Source organism: Thamnophis sirtalis, unplaced genomic scaffold (genome assembly GCF_051295495.1).
Source record: "Thamnophis sirtalis isolate CommonGarterSnake01/CBP01778 unplaced genomic scaffold, rThaSir2_p1.2 scaffold_10, whole genome shotgun sequence".
Classification (NCBI taxonomy): domain Eukaryota; kingdom Metazoa; phylum Chordata; class Lepidosauria; order Squamata; family Natricidae; genus Thamnophis; species Thamnophis sirtalis.
In genome coordinates, this window is record NW_028261390.1 from 20,173,207 (window position 1) to 20,185,835 (window position 12,629).

The 12,629-nt window shown below is 38.6% G+C and overlaps 1 protein-coding gene across 1 annotated transcript in view; it reads right to left on the reverse strand.

The window, feature by feature from the left end:
- Positions 1–246: 246 nt before the first annotated feature.
- The window catches only part of TACR3 (tachykinin receptor 3), a 58,731-nt gene continuing 46,348 nt past the window's right edge, over positions 247–12,629 (reverse strand). Inside the window, exons 4-5 of the mRNA XM_087724170.1 lie at positions 9,987–10,183; positions 247–5,477 (exon numbers count right to left, since the gene is read on the reverse strand). Of these exons, the coding sequence (XP_087580296.1) occupies positions 5,168–5,477; positions 9,987–10,183 (507 nt within the window). The 3' untranslated portion in view covers positions 247–5,167. The remainder of the gene's footprint in view (positions 5,478–9,986; positions 10,184–12,629) is intronic.

The following is a 12,629-nucleotide window of genomic DNA, read 5'->3' on the forward strand; positions in this document are numbered from 1 at the left end:
ATACCCAGGACTGGTATATTGTTATTTTTACCATGGTAAACACAAGATAAATACCATTTTAATAACCTCTCATATGTATTTAGAAAAAAATGTAGTACAGATAATATAACAATAACCCATATAACCTTATGTTGCCTCCTGAAACACTAGTGTGTGCATTATGCAGCAACGAGTAACAGGTGGCATCGTTGTTTAGTGTTTAGTATTCTATTACAATATTTTAAAAAATGCTTTGAATCATTAAACTTACATTGCTGATTCCTCCCCTTTTATTGTTACAAAATAGAGTTGGAAAAGTAATTATTATAAAACACCAAGAAGAAATGATTGGCAAGGAATAGAAAGGAAAAGAGGAAAGGATGAATAACAAGATTAGCAATAGAACAAGCTATTTAAATTGGACAAAACAAACAGAATGCAGAAGCTAGCAGAACTAAGCCGCACAGTAGTAAAGGATTCAAAATGCTACTATTGGGAGACCAGCTAACTCATTTCTCTTCACACAAATTCTTCTGAGAAGATAAAGATAAAATCCCTTCAAGTTTGAGTTTGGCCTCTGGACACTACTATGTACCTATTTTGAGAACATGACAGAGCCCACTCCACCCACTCTAGTGGTCCCTTATCCCACATAATAACGAGATCTAATAAGTGAAGCTTTTCAAGATTAGCCGAGCTGATCAATTGTTGAGAACAAAATCTTTGCAGCTGCTTTTGTGTTCCCTTTTGCAGGAGTCTAAGGAGTCAAATTGTGTTTGAAGCTTTCTAAAGATCCTGGTTCTGGCTAGGACCACTTCACGTCGATCCTGCTTTACCTTGAAATAGTGAAGACCATCCAAATTTAGTATATACTCCTGCTATTTAGAGGTAGCACCGTGTCATTTCCTAAGGCTTTCATGTTCTTCCCGGAGCTCCTTGTTTTCATCACTCATTTTGATTTAAGACCCTTTAAGATTCTCAGATGCAATATATTAAATTCTGCCACCTCTCTTTTAAATTCCTTGGATTAATCAAAACACATAATATATTACTCTCCCCCACCTTACATTAATGCTGATCTTTAAACCCAACAGTATAATTTGTGAAGAACAAAAAAAAAATAAAAAATTGATGGGCGTGCTGTGGGAATTTCCGGCTCTTAGGAGACCTTCTCAGCTATTCTTCCAGATTGTAGCAACAAATAAAATTTCACAAAGTGTCACATACCAATATAACAAATACAGATCTGATAAATTTGAAACTCAGACTCTCTCAAGCAAAATAGCAAAGTTCTACTAATAAGCGCTTCTTTTATATACAGAAGGTCCAAAAAACCATAAAATATTAAACCTTTACAAACAAATTGGCTTTAAATTACATTAAAAGGAGAAAAAACCTCTCTGTAAAATACGCAGTCATACAGGTAGTCCTCGACTTACAATTGCTCATTTAGTGACCGTTCAAAGTTACAACAGCACTGAAAAGAGTGACTCATGACAATTTTTCGCACTTATGACAGTTGCAGAATCCCCATGGTCACGTCATCAAAATTCAAATGCTTGGCAACTGACTTATATTTGTGACTGTTGCAGCATTCCAGGGTCATGGGTTCACGTTTAGTGACCTTCTGACAAATAAAGTCAATGCATTAGCGAGATTCACTTAACAACTAGGTTACTAACTTAACCACTGCAGTGATTCACTTAACAGCTGTGGAAAGAAAGGCTGTAAAATGGGGCAAAATTCATTTAACAAATGTCTCATTTAGCAACAGAAGTTTTGGGCTCAATTGTGGTCATAATTTGAGAACTTCTAGTACTTCATAATCTTCCGTTTCACAATACATAGGTTGTATTCCTCAGTCACTGAGTACAACTGCCACATTTCATTTGTGTTGGCTAGAACTGTCTGGTACTCTAAATGCATTATTTTGCAAAGGTATTTGAGTGGGTTTATCAAGAGAGGCTAACAACTCTCATGAGTACTGAAAGTGGCAGAGATAAATAACATGCTACTCTAGTAGGTAATGGCCCAAAGCTGAAGCACACCAGAAATAGCCAATTATCTTTTGTCTAAATGTTGCATTTTGTTACCTATTTACAATGTTTGGAGAGGATATTAGAGCATTACAGGGACATGGTGATAATGTGTAGCATAGTGAGAGGGGTTGAGACGGATTTTTTTTTCCTGCTTTAAGGGATGTTTGCAAATTTGAAAGGTTTATTTTCACTGATCATAAATGTGACAAATAGGTGTATTTTGGACAAATACTCTCAACCAATCCATCAAAGAAAAAGCCTCCAAAACTTGCAAATTTTTGGTGATGGATCTTGGAGGGTTCTGAAGTTGCAAAATGGTTCCTTATGGAATCAAATATCGAATAAAGTCTCTGCCACCTAAACCAAATTGAAGGAGAATATCCAATTACTTCAGGGTGTTGTGGCCCATGAGCAGCCAGCAGAGCTGGCAGCAGATTCAGACAGTGAGGAGGTTGGGAAGGAACATGGGCCAGTCCTGGAGTCTGGGGAAGACTCTGTGTCAGAGGCAGAGAGGGGGCCAGAGCCTTATGCCAGTTATCAGCTGCCTTCAGAGTCAGACATCAGTAAGGCAGATGAACAGCTGGAGCCTGTTCCCAGTGTGCGCATGCGTAGAGTTGCTAGACAGGGAGCAGTAAAGAACGGGTCGACGTGGGAGTAAGGCCACAGGTGGATGATGAATGGCCCCTCCCAGAAGAAATGAAAGAGAAGCGAAAGGGGAATGGAGTTTGCAGGAGACAATTAGTTCGCTTAATGGGCTCATGACTCTGTGAGACTCCTTGCCAAGTTTTGCAGATATTGTCCTGGCAGCTCTCCAAGCCAGATAAGGTCTGTGACTATAAATCCTCCTTTGCTGTACGTGAATGAACAGAATTCGCAGTAAATTAATAAAAGAGGTTTTTGTCAGGATTAGGAGTTTGCTTCATGCTCTTGGGAAGCCTAGGTCAGACCACAGGGGTGTCAAACTCGTGATGACACATTGTTACCACATGACATACTGCAATTTCCTCCCACTTGTTAAACTGGGGGTGGGCGGGGCCAGCACGTGATGCATCCGGCCCATGGGCTGCGAGTTTCACACCGTGAGTTACTGGCACTCCTTGGGCAAATGTCTATGTATCCTAGAACTTGAGTCTTAAGCACTGTCCTTTATTGCTGAAGTTTATCTCCTGCAATTCATGCTAATATCTAAAATTGAGCTCTCTCTGCTTTTGGGAAGCGGACTGTGGTTGTGCCAAGTATATTTCCACGCCGCATTTATTTTTCCTCATGATTTGGAAAATAATTCTTCCTAATTAGAATGTAGGACCCCATTGTAGATTAGGACAGACAAATTACGCTTAAAATATGCTGCAGCTCTGCAAGATTAGGGGTAATTCATTATTTCACAGTCTCTAAAATGCATGCACGAAGCATTTTAAAACATTTACAACACATGTAAATGCAATGACTCACAAGTTAAAAAGCCCACAGGACTGGAAATTGAACATTTAATACTGCAACAAGATAGCATCTTCTACAGCTCACAAGGACAGTCAGGTTGTTTTGTTGCACTCACAAACCTAGCCATCATCTAAACAACACCCCACAGTAATGAGTGACTTTTATCCTCCTATGGCCTGAAAGGATGCAAAGTGTTGAAACAAGGATTGGATGATATCCTGGGCAATTGGGGGTGATGAAGTAATTCTAAATTTCTTGAACTGTTGGAACACACTGGAAACGGTGCTAGCAACTTTAAGATGCAGAGAAGAGAACTTTCGCCCAGGACTTTTAGCAATTATATTTGACTTGGAGAGAACACTGTTCGAAATGTGAAAACTGATGGAAAGATGAAATAAATGTTAAGAAGGTCAATTATAAAAAAATCTTTAGCTGTTATTTGCAATGTTGCTGGAAGATATTTTGCTAATAATTAAAAGATACCATCAATTCCAAGAGGATTCCACACTGCAGAAGGGAGCCGATGTGTTGCAGATGATGAAACACACATTGAAATGCAGATCATATGAATAACATGCTTGCATACAATCACAAGATGCAAGTAGGAAAGCCCAGGGAGTTACATTATGACTTAATTGGAATGTACTGTATGTTTTGTCATTTTCCATGACATAGCAATTTGTATTGGATACCTATGGATATCAATGTGATTAGCAGAGTTAAGAAAGCTATCACACAAGCTAATCTGAAGATCTAGTGTGATACAGTGAAAAGCACATGTTGACTTTTTTTCCTGTTTGAATGCAAGCCAGACATTTGTATGTCTATGAAAACAACAAATGGGAAGACCTGCTCATTCTGGTCCATTTCATGAATATGTTCTGTATCTGCTGTACAGTTGATGGGGCAGATAATCAGACGCAGAATGATTAAAAAATGGCAACAACTGCTGTGTCTCATGCTTAATTATCAGTCTTAATGTGTTGCAGTGAATTTCAGAGTTGTATCTTGACAGTTTGGAGCCCCTGTACTCAAAGTGAGGCTCTTCATCACTTAAGACTGCAAACAGTGGAGATGTTAAACAATCTCAGGTTTTCAGAAGGACAGTAGCAATTCATCTACCTCAGCGTTAAAATCATGTTATTCTCCTAGAACACTTGCATGATACAAATCAGGTACATTGAGTTGTGAGCCACCCCAAAGTCATTTGCTGAGATGGGAGGATAGATAAACAAACAAACAAACAAATAATAAATAAATAAATATTAGATTAATCTTAATTCCAAAGAACAGATCCACCCCACATATTGTTGTTTCATAAGCTGTAGATTCAGAGCAATTATTTAAGTAACATTGAAAACATGACACATTTTTTTTGCTGCTCATTTCAGTGGGTTACGAATTGTTCTTAATCGCACCTGTTTTACATAGTTTACAATGGAGATTCCAGTTTATCCCATGGCACTAAGTCACAACGTTAATGTAAACAAGGCTCTGTCTTTGCCTTTTCCAAAACATACACACACAAAAACCCAGGTTGGATCAAAGAAGGTTGATGACAATAGGCAAGATATATACACATGCAGTTAGTGCTCCCTATTTAAAGCATGGTTGCTTTCCAGATGTTTGATCCTAAGGCAGAATAGCATTGTCTTATTTCTTGGCTATGTGACTTTGTCTCACATCTCTTATAAATGCATGAAAGGCTTTTAGGAGTACTCGTCCGCTGATGTATAAGGAGAATTGATGTAACTTGACACTGCTGAACTAGCTTTGGAACTCCTGCATGAATACCCATTTGTGTTGGCTTCTTGTGCTCCTTTCTTGCGCATGGATTTGCTGCTTTCACCATCACCAGATTCAAACACTACCGACATGCTGGATTCCATCCTGGTAACGGTGAATAAACTGCTTTGCCTGGTAGGATGGAATCTCGTTGTCTTAAGCTCCAGTTCATCATAACTAGATACTTCAATGAAAGGACACCATTGAAAAGCTCTCTTGAAACCAGCCCGGAACCTGAAAAACACATGCATATATAGTACATACATACATACCACATACATAGGGTGTGTACTTGATATTTGAGATATCTCATAGAAAACATTTTTTTGAAAGAGGCGAGTTAATCAAATATACATTTCTAGATATCTGAGTTTAGTTCTGGGCTTCAGGAATGTTTCAGGAATGTATACAAACTGAAGTATGTCCAGCATGAAAAAGGAATATGATAGAGATTGTCAATTGCGGAATGGTTTAGAGATATTAAACCTAGAGGGGAAAAAAAATTAAAAGGGGAACATGATAGTGGCCTTTAAACATCAGAAGACGGAAGCAACTTGCTCTTGATTACTCCAGAAGGTAGAATTAGAGCTAATGGATAAAAACTGTAATGAACTTGGCTCAACAAAAGAAGAAACTTTCTAATTGTAACAGATGCATAGAGACTTCTTAATAGCAGGATTGAAAAAAAGGACTGGATTCCCATCTGCTGAAACTACTAGAAACCTAATAAAACAGAATGCAAATCCAGCTGCATCTCTGCATCTAATTTCAAAGTAAGTGTCAGACTGTGCTGCCCAGCTATCAGGGGCTAATTCACAATTTCCTTAATGCACAACGTCATCAGAAGAGCGGAAATAATCATCTGAAAAGTTATGGGTTAGATATTTTAGCAGCCCCTCCTCCCTTTCAGCTGGTTAATTTAGAGCTGGTTTCCATATACAAGGGATTGGCAACCTGCGGCTCTGGAGCTGCATGTGGCTCTTTCATCCCTCTGTTGTGGCTCCCTGTCACCGGTTGGCTCCACAATGAATAGGGCTTTCGGTTAGGAGAGGTAGAGGAAAAAGGATGCCGTGCTAGGAGGAGGCTCTATGGTGGGGGGAATTGGACTTCTGGTTGGCTCCAGAATTGAATGTGGGGCTTCCAGTTATGACCTTTGTGACTCTTTGAGTGTTTAAGGTTGCCAATCCCTGATATATACAGAATATTAGATATGATCTAAGATTAATATTGTTCTTACATGGTATTTTACACGTGATCCTAATGATTATCTTCGTAACGGGAAATCTGGTTGTTAGTGTAGGGGTGGCTAAGTTAAACTACAACTGTGCATATGATCTTACTTTAGTTTTTCTTTGCTTTACGAACAGTACCTGTCAAGTTTGTAGATACAAGGACTGGTTGCAAAGTATTTTTTATCACCATTGCTAAACGTGGCAGTCGCTAAACAAGGACTACCTGTATTTTCTGTGGATTAAAAGCCCTTCATATAGGAAACAAAAGGGGCAAAACTTCTTGGATTTGTACAGACATGTACTTTCTTATACTTTTGTATGTGTGCAGAATCACAAAATGCCTTTGCTCCGTCCAAAAAAAGTAATACAATTGAGGAACCATGTTTATAACTTGTAGCCTTGCCCTCATTATAAAACATCCAACACTTATTTCAAAATATGATCAAGCATCCCTGATGAATTAGGTCCATCCTGCCCTTTCTGCTAGCAGGTCCCATTTGTGTCCTAAATAACTACCTTGAAATACCACTTCAGAGACTGGATAATTCTGACTACAATTTATTTTTTTAAAAAGAACATAATTTGCAGTCCCTGACTAATATGTGGATCAGGTGAGTGGTACATACAAGTAATAAATAAATAAATAAAAATGTGGATGAGAAAGCAGTTCAAACTGAATGCTTTCTGGAATTTTGCAGTGGTAATTATAAAAGTGCCTATCTTGAAGAGGAATGTGTAGAAAATGTAATGTTTTAGCAGTAATTTTGAAAAAGATACTTTTAAAGGGAAGTATTTAAAATACACGCGGACTGAGAGTAGATGACAATATAACAAGTTGAGTAAATCAAAATAAAACTTCATGTGTATAGTTTGAAAGCAAATATTGAGTGGTTGAAGTTTGTTAAATGAAAATTATAAGAATGTTTATGGAATGGACGTAAACCAAACACTGACTCATCCATTTCAATTACCGCTGAGCTACAGCTCAGTTGATTCAACTCATGCCTAATTGTAGCTTGAATTTGCAAAGCAGTATTGCAAATAACACCGCGGAATGCAAAAAAAGCACGGAAAGGAAGCTCTCTTTAGATAAATTACTTGCAATATAAATTCATCGTGAATTTTTTGGGATAAATAATAAATGTTTCAATACATTTTCAGTTTGGATGGGAAGGCAGAAAGAACAACACAGCAGCATTTCTGTGCCAGATGCAAATCTTGATGGGATTATGTGGGTGTTAAATAAGATTGCAACAGGCAGGTGTTCGAACAAGATGCTGAAGGGCTGTGCTTGTTGTGTTTCTGCTATCATCTAAAAATATTTGCATATATATGGCAGGAATTAATGTCCCCTTTGAAATGTCTATCAAAATGGAATTAGGTTCTGATTTTTGTTTGTGTATCAATTTTGCTTGTATTGCACAGACAAGTCGCCTATTCCCATCTGTATTTTTGAATTTTGCTGGCTCTCAGGTTGGGTATCATGTAATATTAGACAGATTCTCTCAGACAGCATCTTCTACTTAAAACATCTGACCAAAAGAATCACAAGATTGATGAGAAGTCTTATATCCCTTTCATGTGTGAATTGTTTTCCATTTATATTTTATTTATATCACATATAAATTTAATGCAATTGTATTTATGTGTTGTAAGCATTTGCTGTTTCATGTAAGAGTTACAGATTCAAGTAGCATTTTTAAAAGTAATCAGATAACATTGGTTTTGTACAAGACAGAGAACATGCCTTGTCACTACCTTATTTTTTTAATATTGATTTTGATATAACATGCCTGTGCCAGTAAATAAATATTCTCGTATCTATTCTATGTTTTCCTATTGGTTCAAATTTCGTTTATGAAATTCAATTTGGTTTAAACATTATTTCACATCTACCTGACCCATCAAAGCGGGGAGGCAGGGAATGCTGTGGGCCCCATCCCGGAGGGAACTACAAGTGGTGGGGCCCAGAAGAACGGCCTTCTCTGTGGTGGCTCCCTCTCTCTGGAACATCATTCCCCCTGAGATTAGAATGGCCCTCACTCTAACACTCTTTTGGAAGGCGCTGAAGATCTGGTTCTGCCAGTGGACCTGGGGAACCCAGAGTGGGATGGAGCCCATTAAATGGCTTGTGTGATCTGCTGTCGCTGGGGTGGGAGATGATTTTATTATATTAATTTATTGGAGTCTTTTTATTAGTTTTACTGTTTTAAATGGGGTTTTATACTTTGTAAACCGCCTTGAGTTGCCATGGGCGAATAGGGAGCAATATAAATTCAATGATTTCAAGTTTCGTTAGGTCATATTGTACTTTAGAGTTTACAGAAAAGTAAAATCAGACTTTCTTCCAACTTTGCGGGATCTTACTTTTACTTACTTTACTTACTTACTTACTCTTCTCGTGAGGTTGGAAGGTCTGATTTTACCTTCTTTTTTAACCCCATGAACTTTTTGGGCTTCCCTACACGTTTTTTTCATTTGCAACCCAGCTTTTCAATTTCTTCAGTGAAAGAAAAGTATCTTGAGCTGTGGGGAGAAACACTGTGGAGCTGGAAAGCAGGTTTGTTTGGAAACCCCTCTTGCAATTTTTAAGGAGTGCCTTTGGCAAGCGAGGGAAGTGGGGGGATGATGTGCCATGCTCTGCAATTCCGTGGTGGCACAATTTGTTAAATCCAGACAGGTTTGGCATTCTAGCAAACAGCTGGGCACTCGCATGTGAGAGAGTTTGTAGCTCAGCAGGGAAGGGGAGAGGCCAGCCTGGTGCGTCTCCACCTGTCTGTATAAGGGCTCTGGCACCCAAAGGAGCATGGGCAGCACAGGGCTCTCAGGCACGGCACCAAAGGAGCATATTGCAGCATCTCTGGCATCATTTGTAAGTGTGAACGACTACTGTGATGCTGCAAAAGATGTAACTTTGGGACCAGGTTGTAAGTAGTTTTGGCAGGGATTTGGAACTTCGAATGATCACTAAGTGAACTGTCGTAACAGGAAGATTACCTGTAAAAGGTGACAAAAAGGATACAGGAAGGAAATGAATATAGATTGAAGAATGTCAATAGAAGTGTATATAAGGAGGACACAGAATATTATTTGATATGGAACAAATTTTATGAGTGGTTAGAGACAAGAGGTAGAAATTAGATGAAGAAAGATCATTGCTATGTATGAATTAAATATAAAGATTCATAATTATAAATATGCCAATATAATCAACAGAAGTATAAATAAGCCAATGTTAAGAGAAATTTAGGTAAAACTGTATGTACGTATGTATGTAGGAATAAAATAATAATAACAATAAAAAGAAATGCGTATTTCTAAACAACTGCTCTAAGGATTTGGGTAAATATTTTTTTTTATAATGAAGAGATCTATAATACCCTTTTTCCTTCTCTCTTGATTTCCAGGATGAACAATGAATAAATGAAATTCATTTAATATAGAAGAATGAAAAAAGAAAATTTTCAGGCTTCCCAACTCTAAATAGATTATTCTTAAATTACAACCTTACCTTTTATTGAGACAACAGTAGATAATGGGATTATACATAGTAGAACTCATAGCGAGCCAAAACGTTGCTAGGTAGATCTGCTGAATGTATTTCCACCGATTCCAATTTTCATAGATTCCAGTAAGAATGAAGTAAATGTGATATGGCAACCAGCAGATGGCAAATGTCAATACAACCACAATCATCATTTTTACAACCTGGAAGCAAACAGATGGAGGGGGAAAAAAAAGAGAGGATTTTCCTAATTTTTACAACTCTGTAGTCTGTAAGTGCCTTTTAATATTACCAACACTAAACCCTAGGCTGCTATGGCTGGAATATTAAATTTATTTAGATAGTTAAAAATTTGGAAAAACAAAAACAGAATGATATAAAAGGAATTAATTTATTTTGACATTTCCCTCTTTGCTTTGCACAGATAACAGAGAGTATTTTGATATGGATTTGAGCCTTCTGCACTTTACCTATGGGCTGAATGATTAAGTCTGACATCTGGCTAGATAGCTGTTGTGCTTTGCAGGATAGCTGAATCAAATAGCCATTGGTATAAAATGAACAAATAAAATAGCAGCTTAACATATGGCACCACAGATGACATCTCTTGGGAATATTCAGATAGATGGGAAATTCCAATAAAAGAAATAATGTTGCTTAGAGTTGAACTATAGAATTCTGGGTGTTCTCTGAGCTTGGTTGTTCGTTTGCTGACATTTCATTATCCAACTAGGTAACATCATAAGTGTGAATGAGTATGAGGCTTTCTCCCTGTTTATATACAGTAGTTTGCCCTGCCAGTTTTGGAGGGAGTGTGGCTTTCTTCTGGGTAGTTCCTTGATTAGAAAATATTGTTTTCTGCTTGATTGTTTGTCTGGTGCTAATCTTTGCTTATCTGAGTGTTGGCTGGTGGAAAGGATGAGTTCTGATCTTTTTGTTGCTTAGCTTTTTATTGTCTCTTTTGAATGGTATATAAATATGCTTTAGCTCAGTGCGTCTATTGGTGTCTGATTTGTCAGAAATGTCCAAAAATCCTCTGGTATTTTGGGATTTAGATTTGTCTAGGATCAGTCTCCAAAAATTGAAGAAGAAGAAGAAGAAAAAAGATGCTATTAGTTTCCCAGCTGAAACTGTGGCTGCTCATATGTTGTGAGATTAAAGAATTTTTCTTGTGTTTTTAGGACTGCAAGTTGATATTCATGGATACGTTCATGGATGTGCTAGTCAGCATTCATGGAAGTTTTCTGCCTATGTAGTGGTTGTTACAGTCCTTCCTCTGTATATTGTAGTTAACTCCTGTATTTTTTTTTTAAATAGGCAACTAGTTTTTTTCCCATTTGCTTAGGATGTTTTGAAAGGTGTCAGTTTGTGTCCTACAGTGATATCATATGGTTGTGATTGTTGGTTGTTTCTGAAATGTTTTTATTTGTGGTAGCGTTATCATTTTCATACTTTGTATTGGTTGTGCCATAAAAATGTAATCCCTAAAATAAGTTACTCACAATTGAAAAACAAAGACAAGGGCTCCAGTTCCAGCCTCACCCACTCAGCTATCAAAATATTGCATACCTCTTAAGGAAAACACTTAGTAATCAGTGATTAAAATCTTTGAAAGAACCCCATTTCTCTCTCTGGCATGTTTCTTTGGTTGATACCTGATGGACTTGTGGCTTCTTTCTGCCCAATACTAACATTGATGTTCAGTGGTGGGTTTCAAATTTTTTTAGAACCTCTTCTGTAGATGTGGCCTGCTTTGTGGGAGTGGTTTGCTGGTCATGTGACTGGGTGGGAGTAGCTTGCCAGTCATGTGACTAAGTGGGAGTGGCTTGGCAGCCATGTGACTGGGTGGGCATGGCCAACTGGTAAAATGTGGCAAAACTCACTTAACAACGCTCTTGCTTAGCAACCAAAATGTTGGCTCAGAAACTCAGGCATTTGAAGCACACAAAATTTAAAGCTGTCAAGTTACAAGACCCTTGCACCCCTAACCCTTTAGAAAAAAAACCCCAGGGGTGTTCAAACTTGACAGCTTTAAGACTTGTGGACTTCAACTCCCAGAATTCCTCCTCTCACTCTTCATCTTGCTGATGTGCGGACGGGCAGGGGGAGGGAGCTGGAACAGGTTCTAAATGGCACTGTAGATTTGTGGAACCTCTTCTATAGAAGAGGTTAGAACTGGAAGGAGCCCACCCCTGTTGATGTTTGCTCCCATCTAGTTTCCCCATTTGTATTGTCTATCAGTTCCATACAGAACTGTAGGATGAAAGGTTTCCACAACTCTAATTTTCTATCTTTTTTTTAACAGATTCCACAGGCGTGGGCAGCTGGGGGCTCACATGGGTTTGGGCGATCCTCTAGCTAGGATTCTGCCTGGTTGGGCAAACCCTCAAATGCCATGCCTGGCTGGCCACACCCACACCTCCCTGCCCCTTCCACCCCTTCCCTCCCCTCTCTGGAGTCTCCACATGGCCCATTCATCATGCCAGGTAAGTTCAGGGCCCGCACAGAGGCCCAAGGTGGGGGAAAACAGGCCTACTGGAGGTTCCAGAAGTCCAAAAACAGGCCTGTTTCCAGCCTCACAAGGGCCTCCGAAGCAGTTTTCGGTCTCTCAGAGGCTCAAGGAAAGCCTCTGAAACCTGGGGAGGGTGA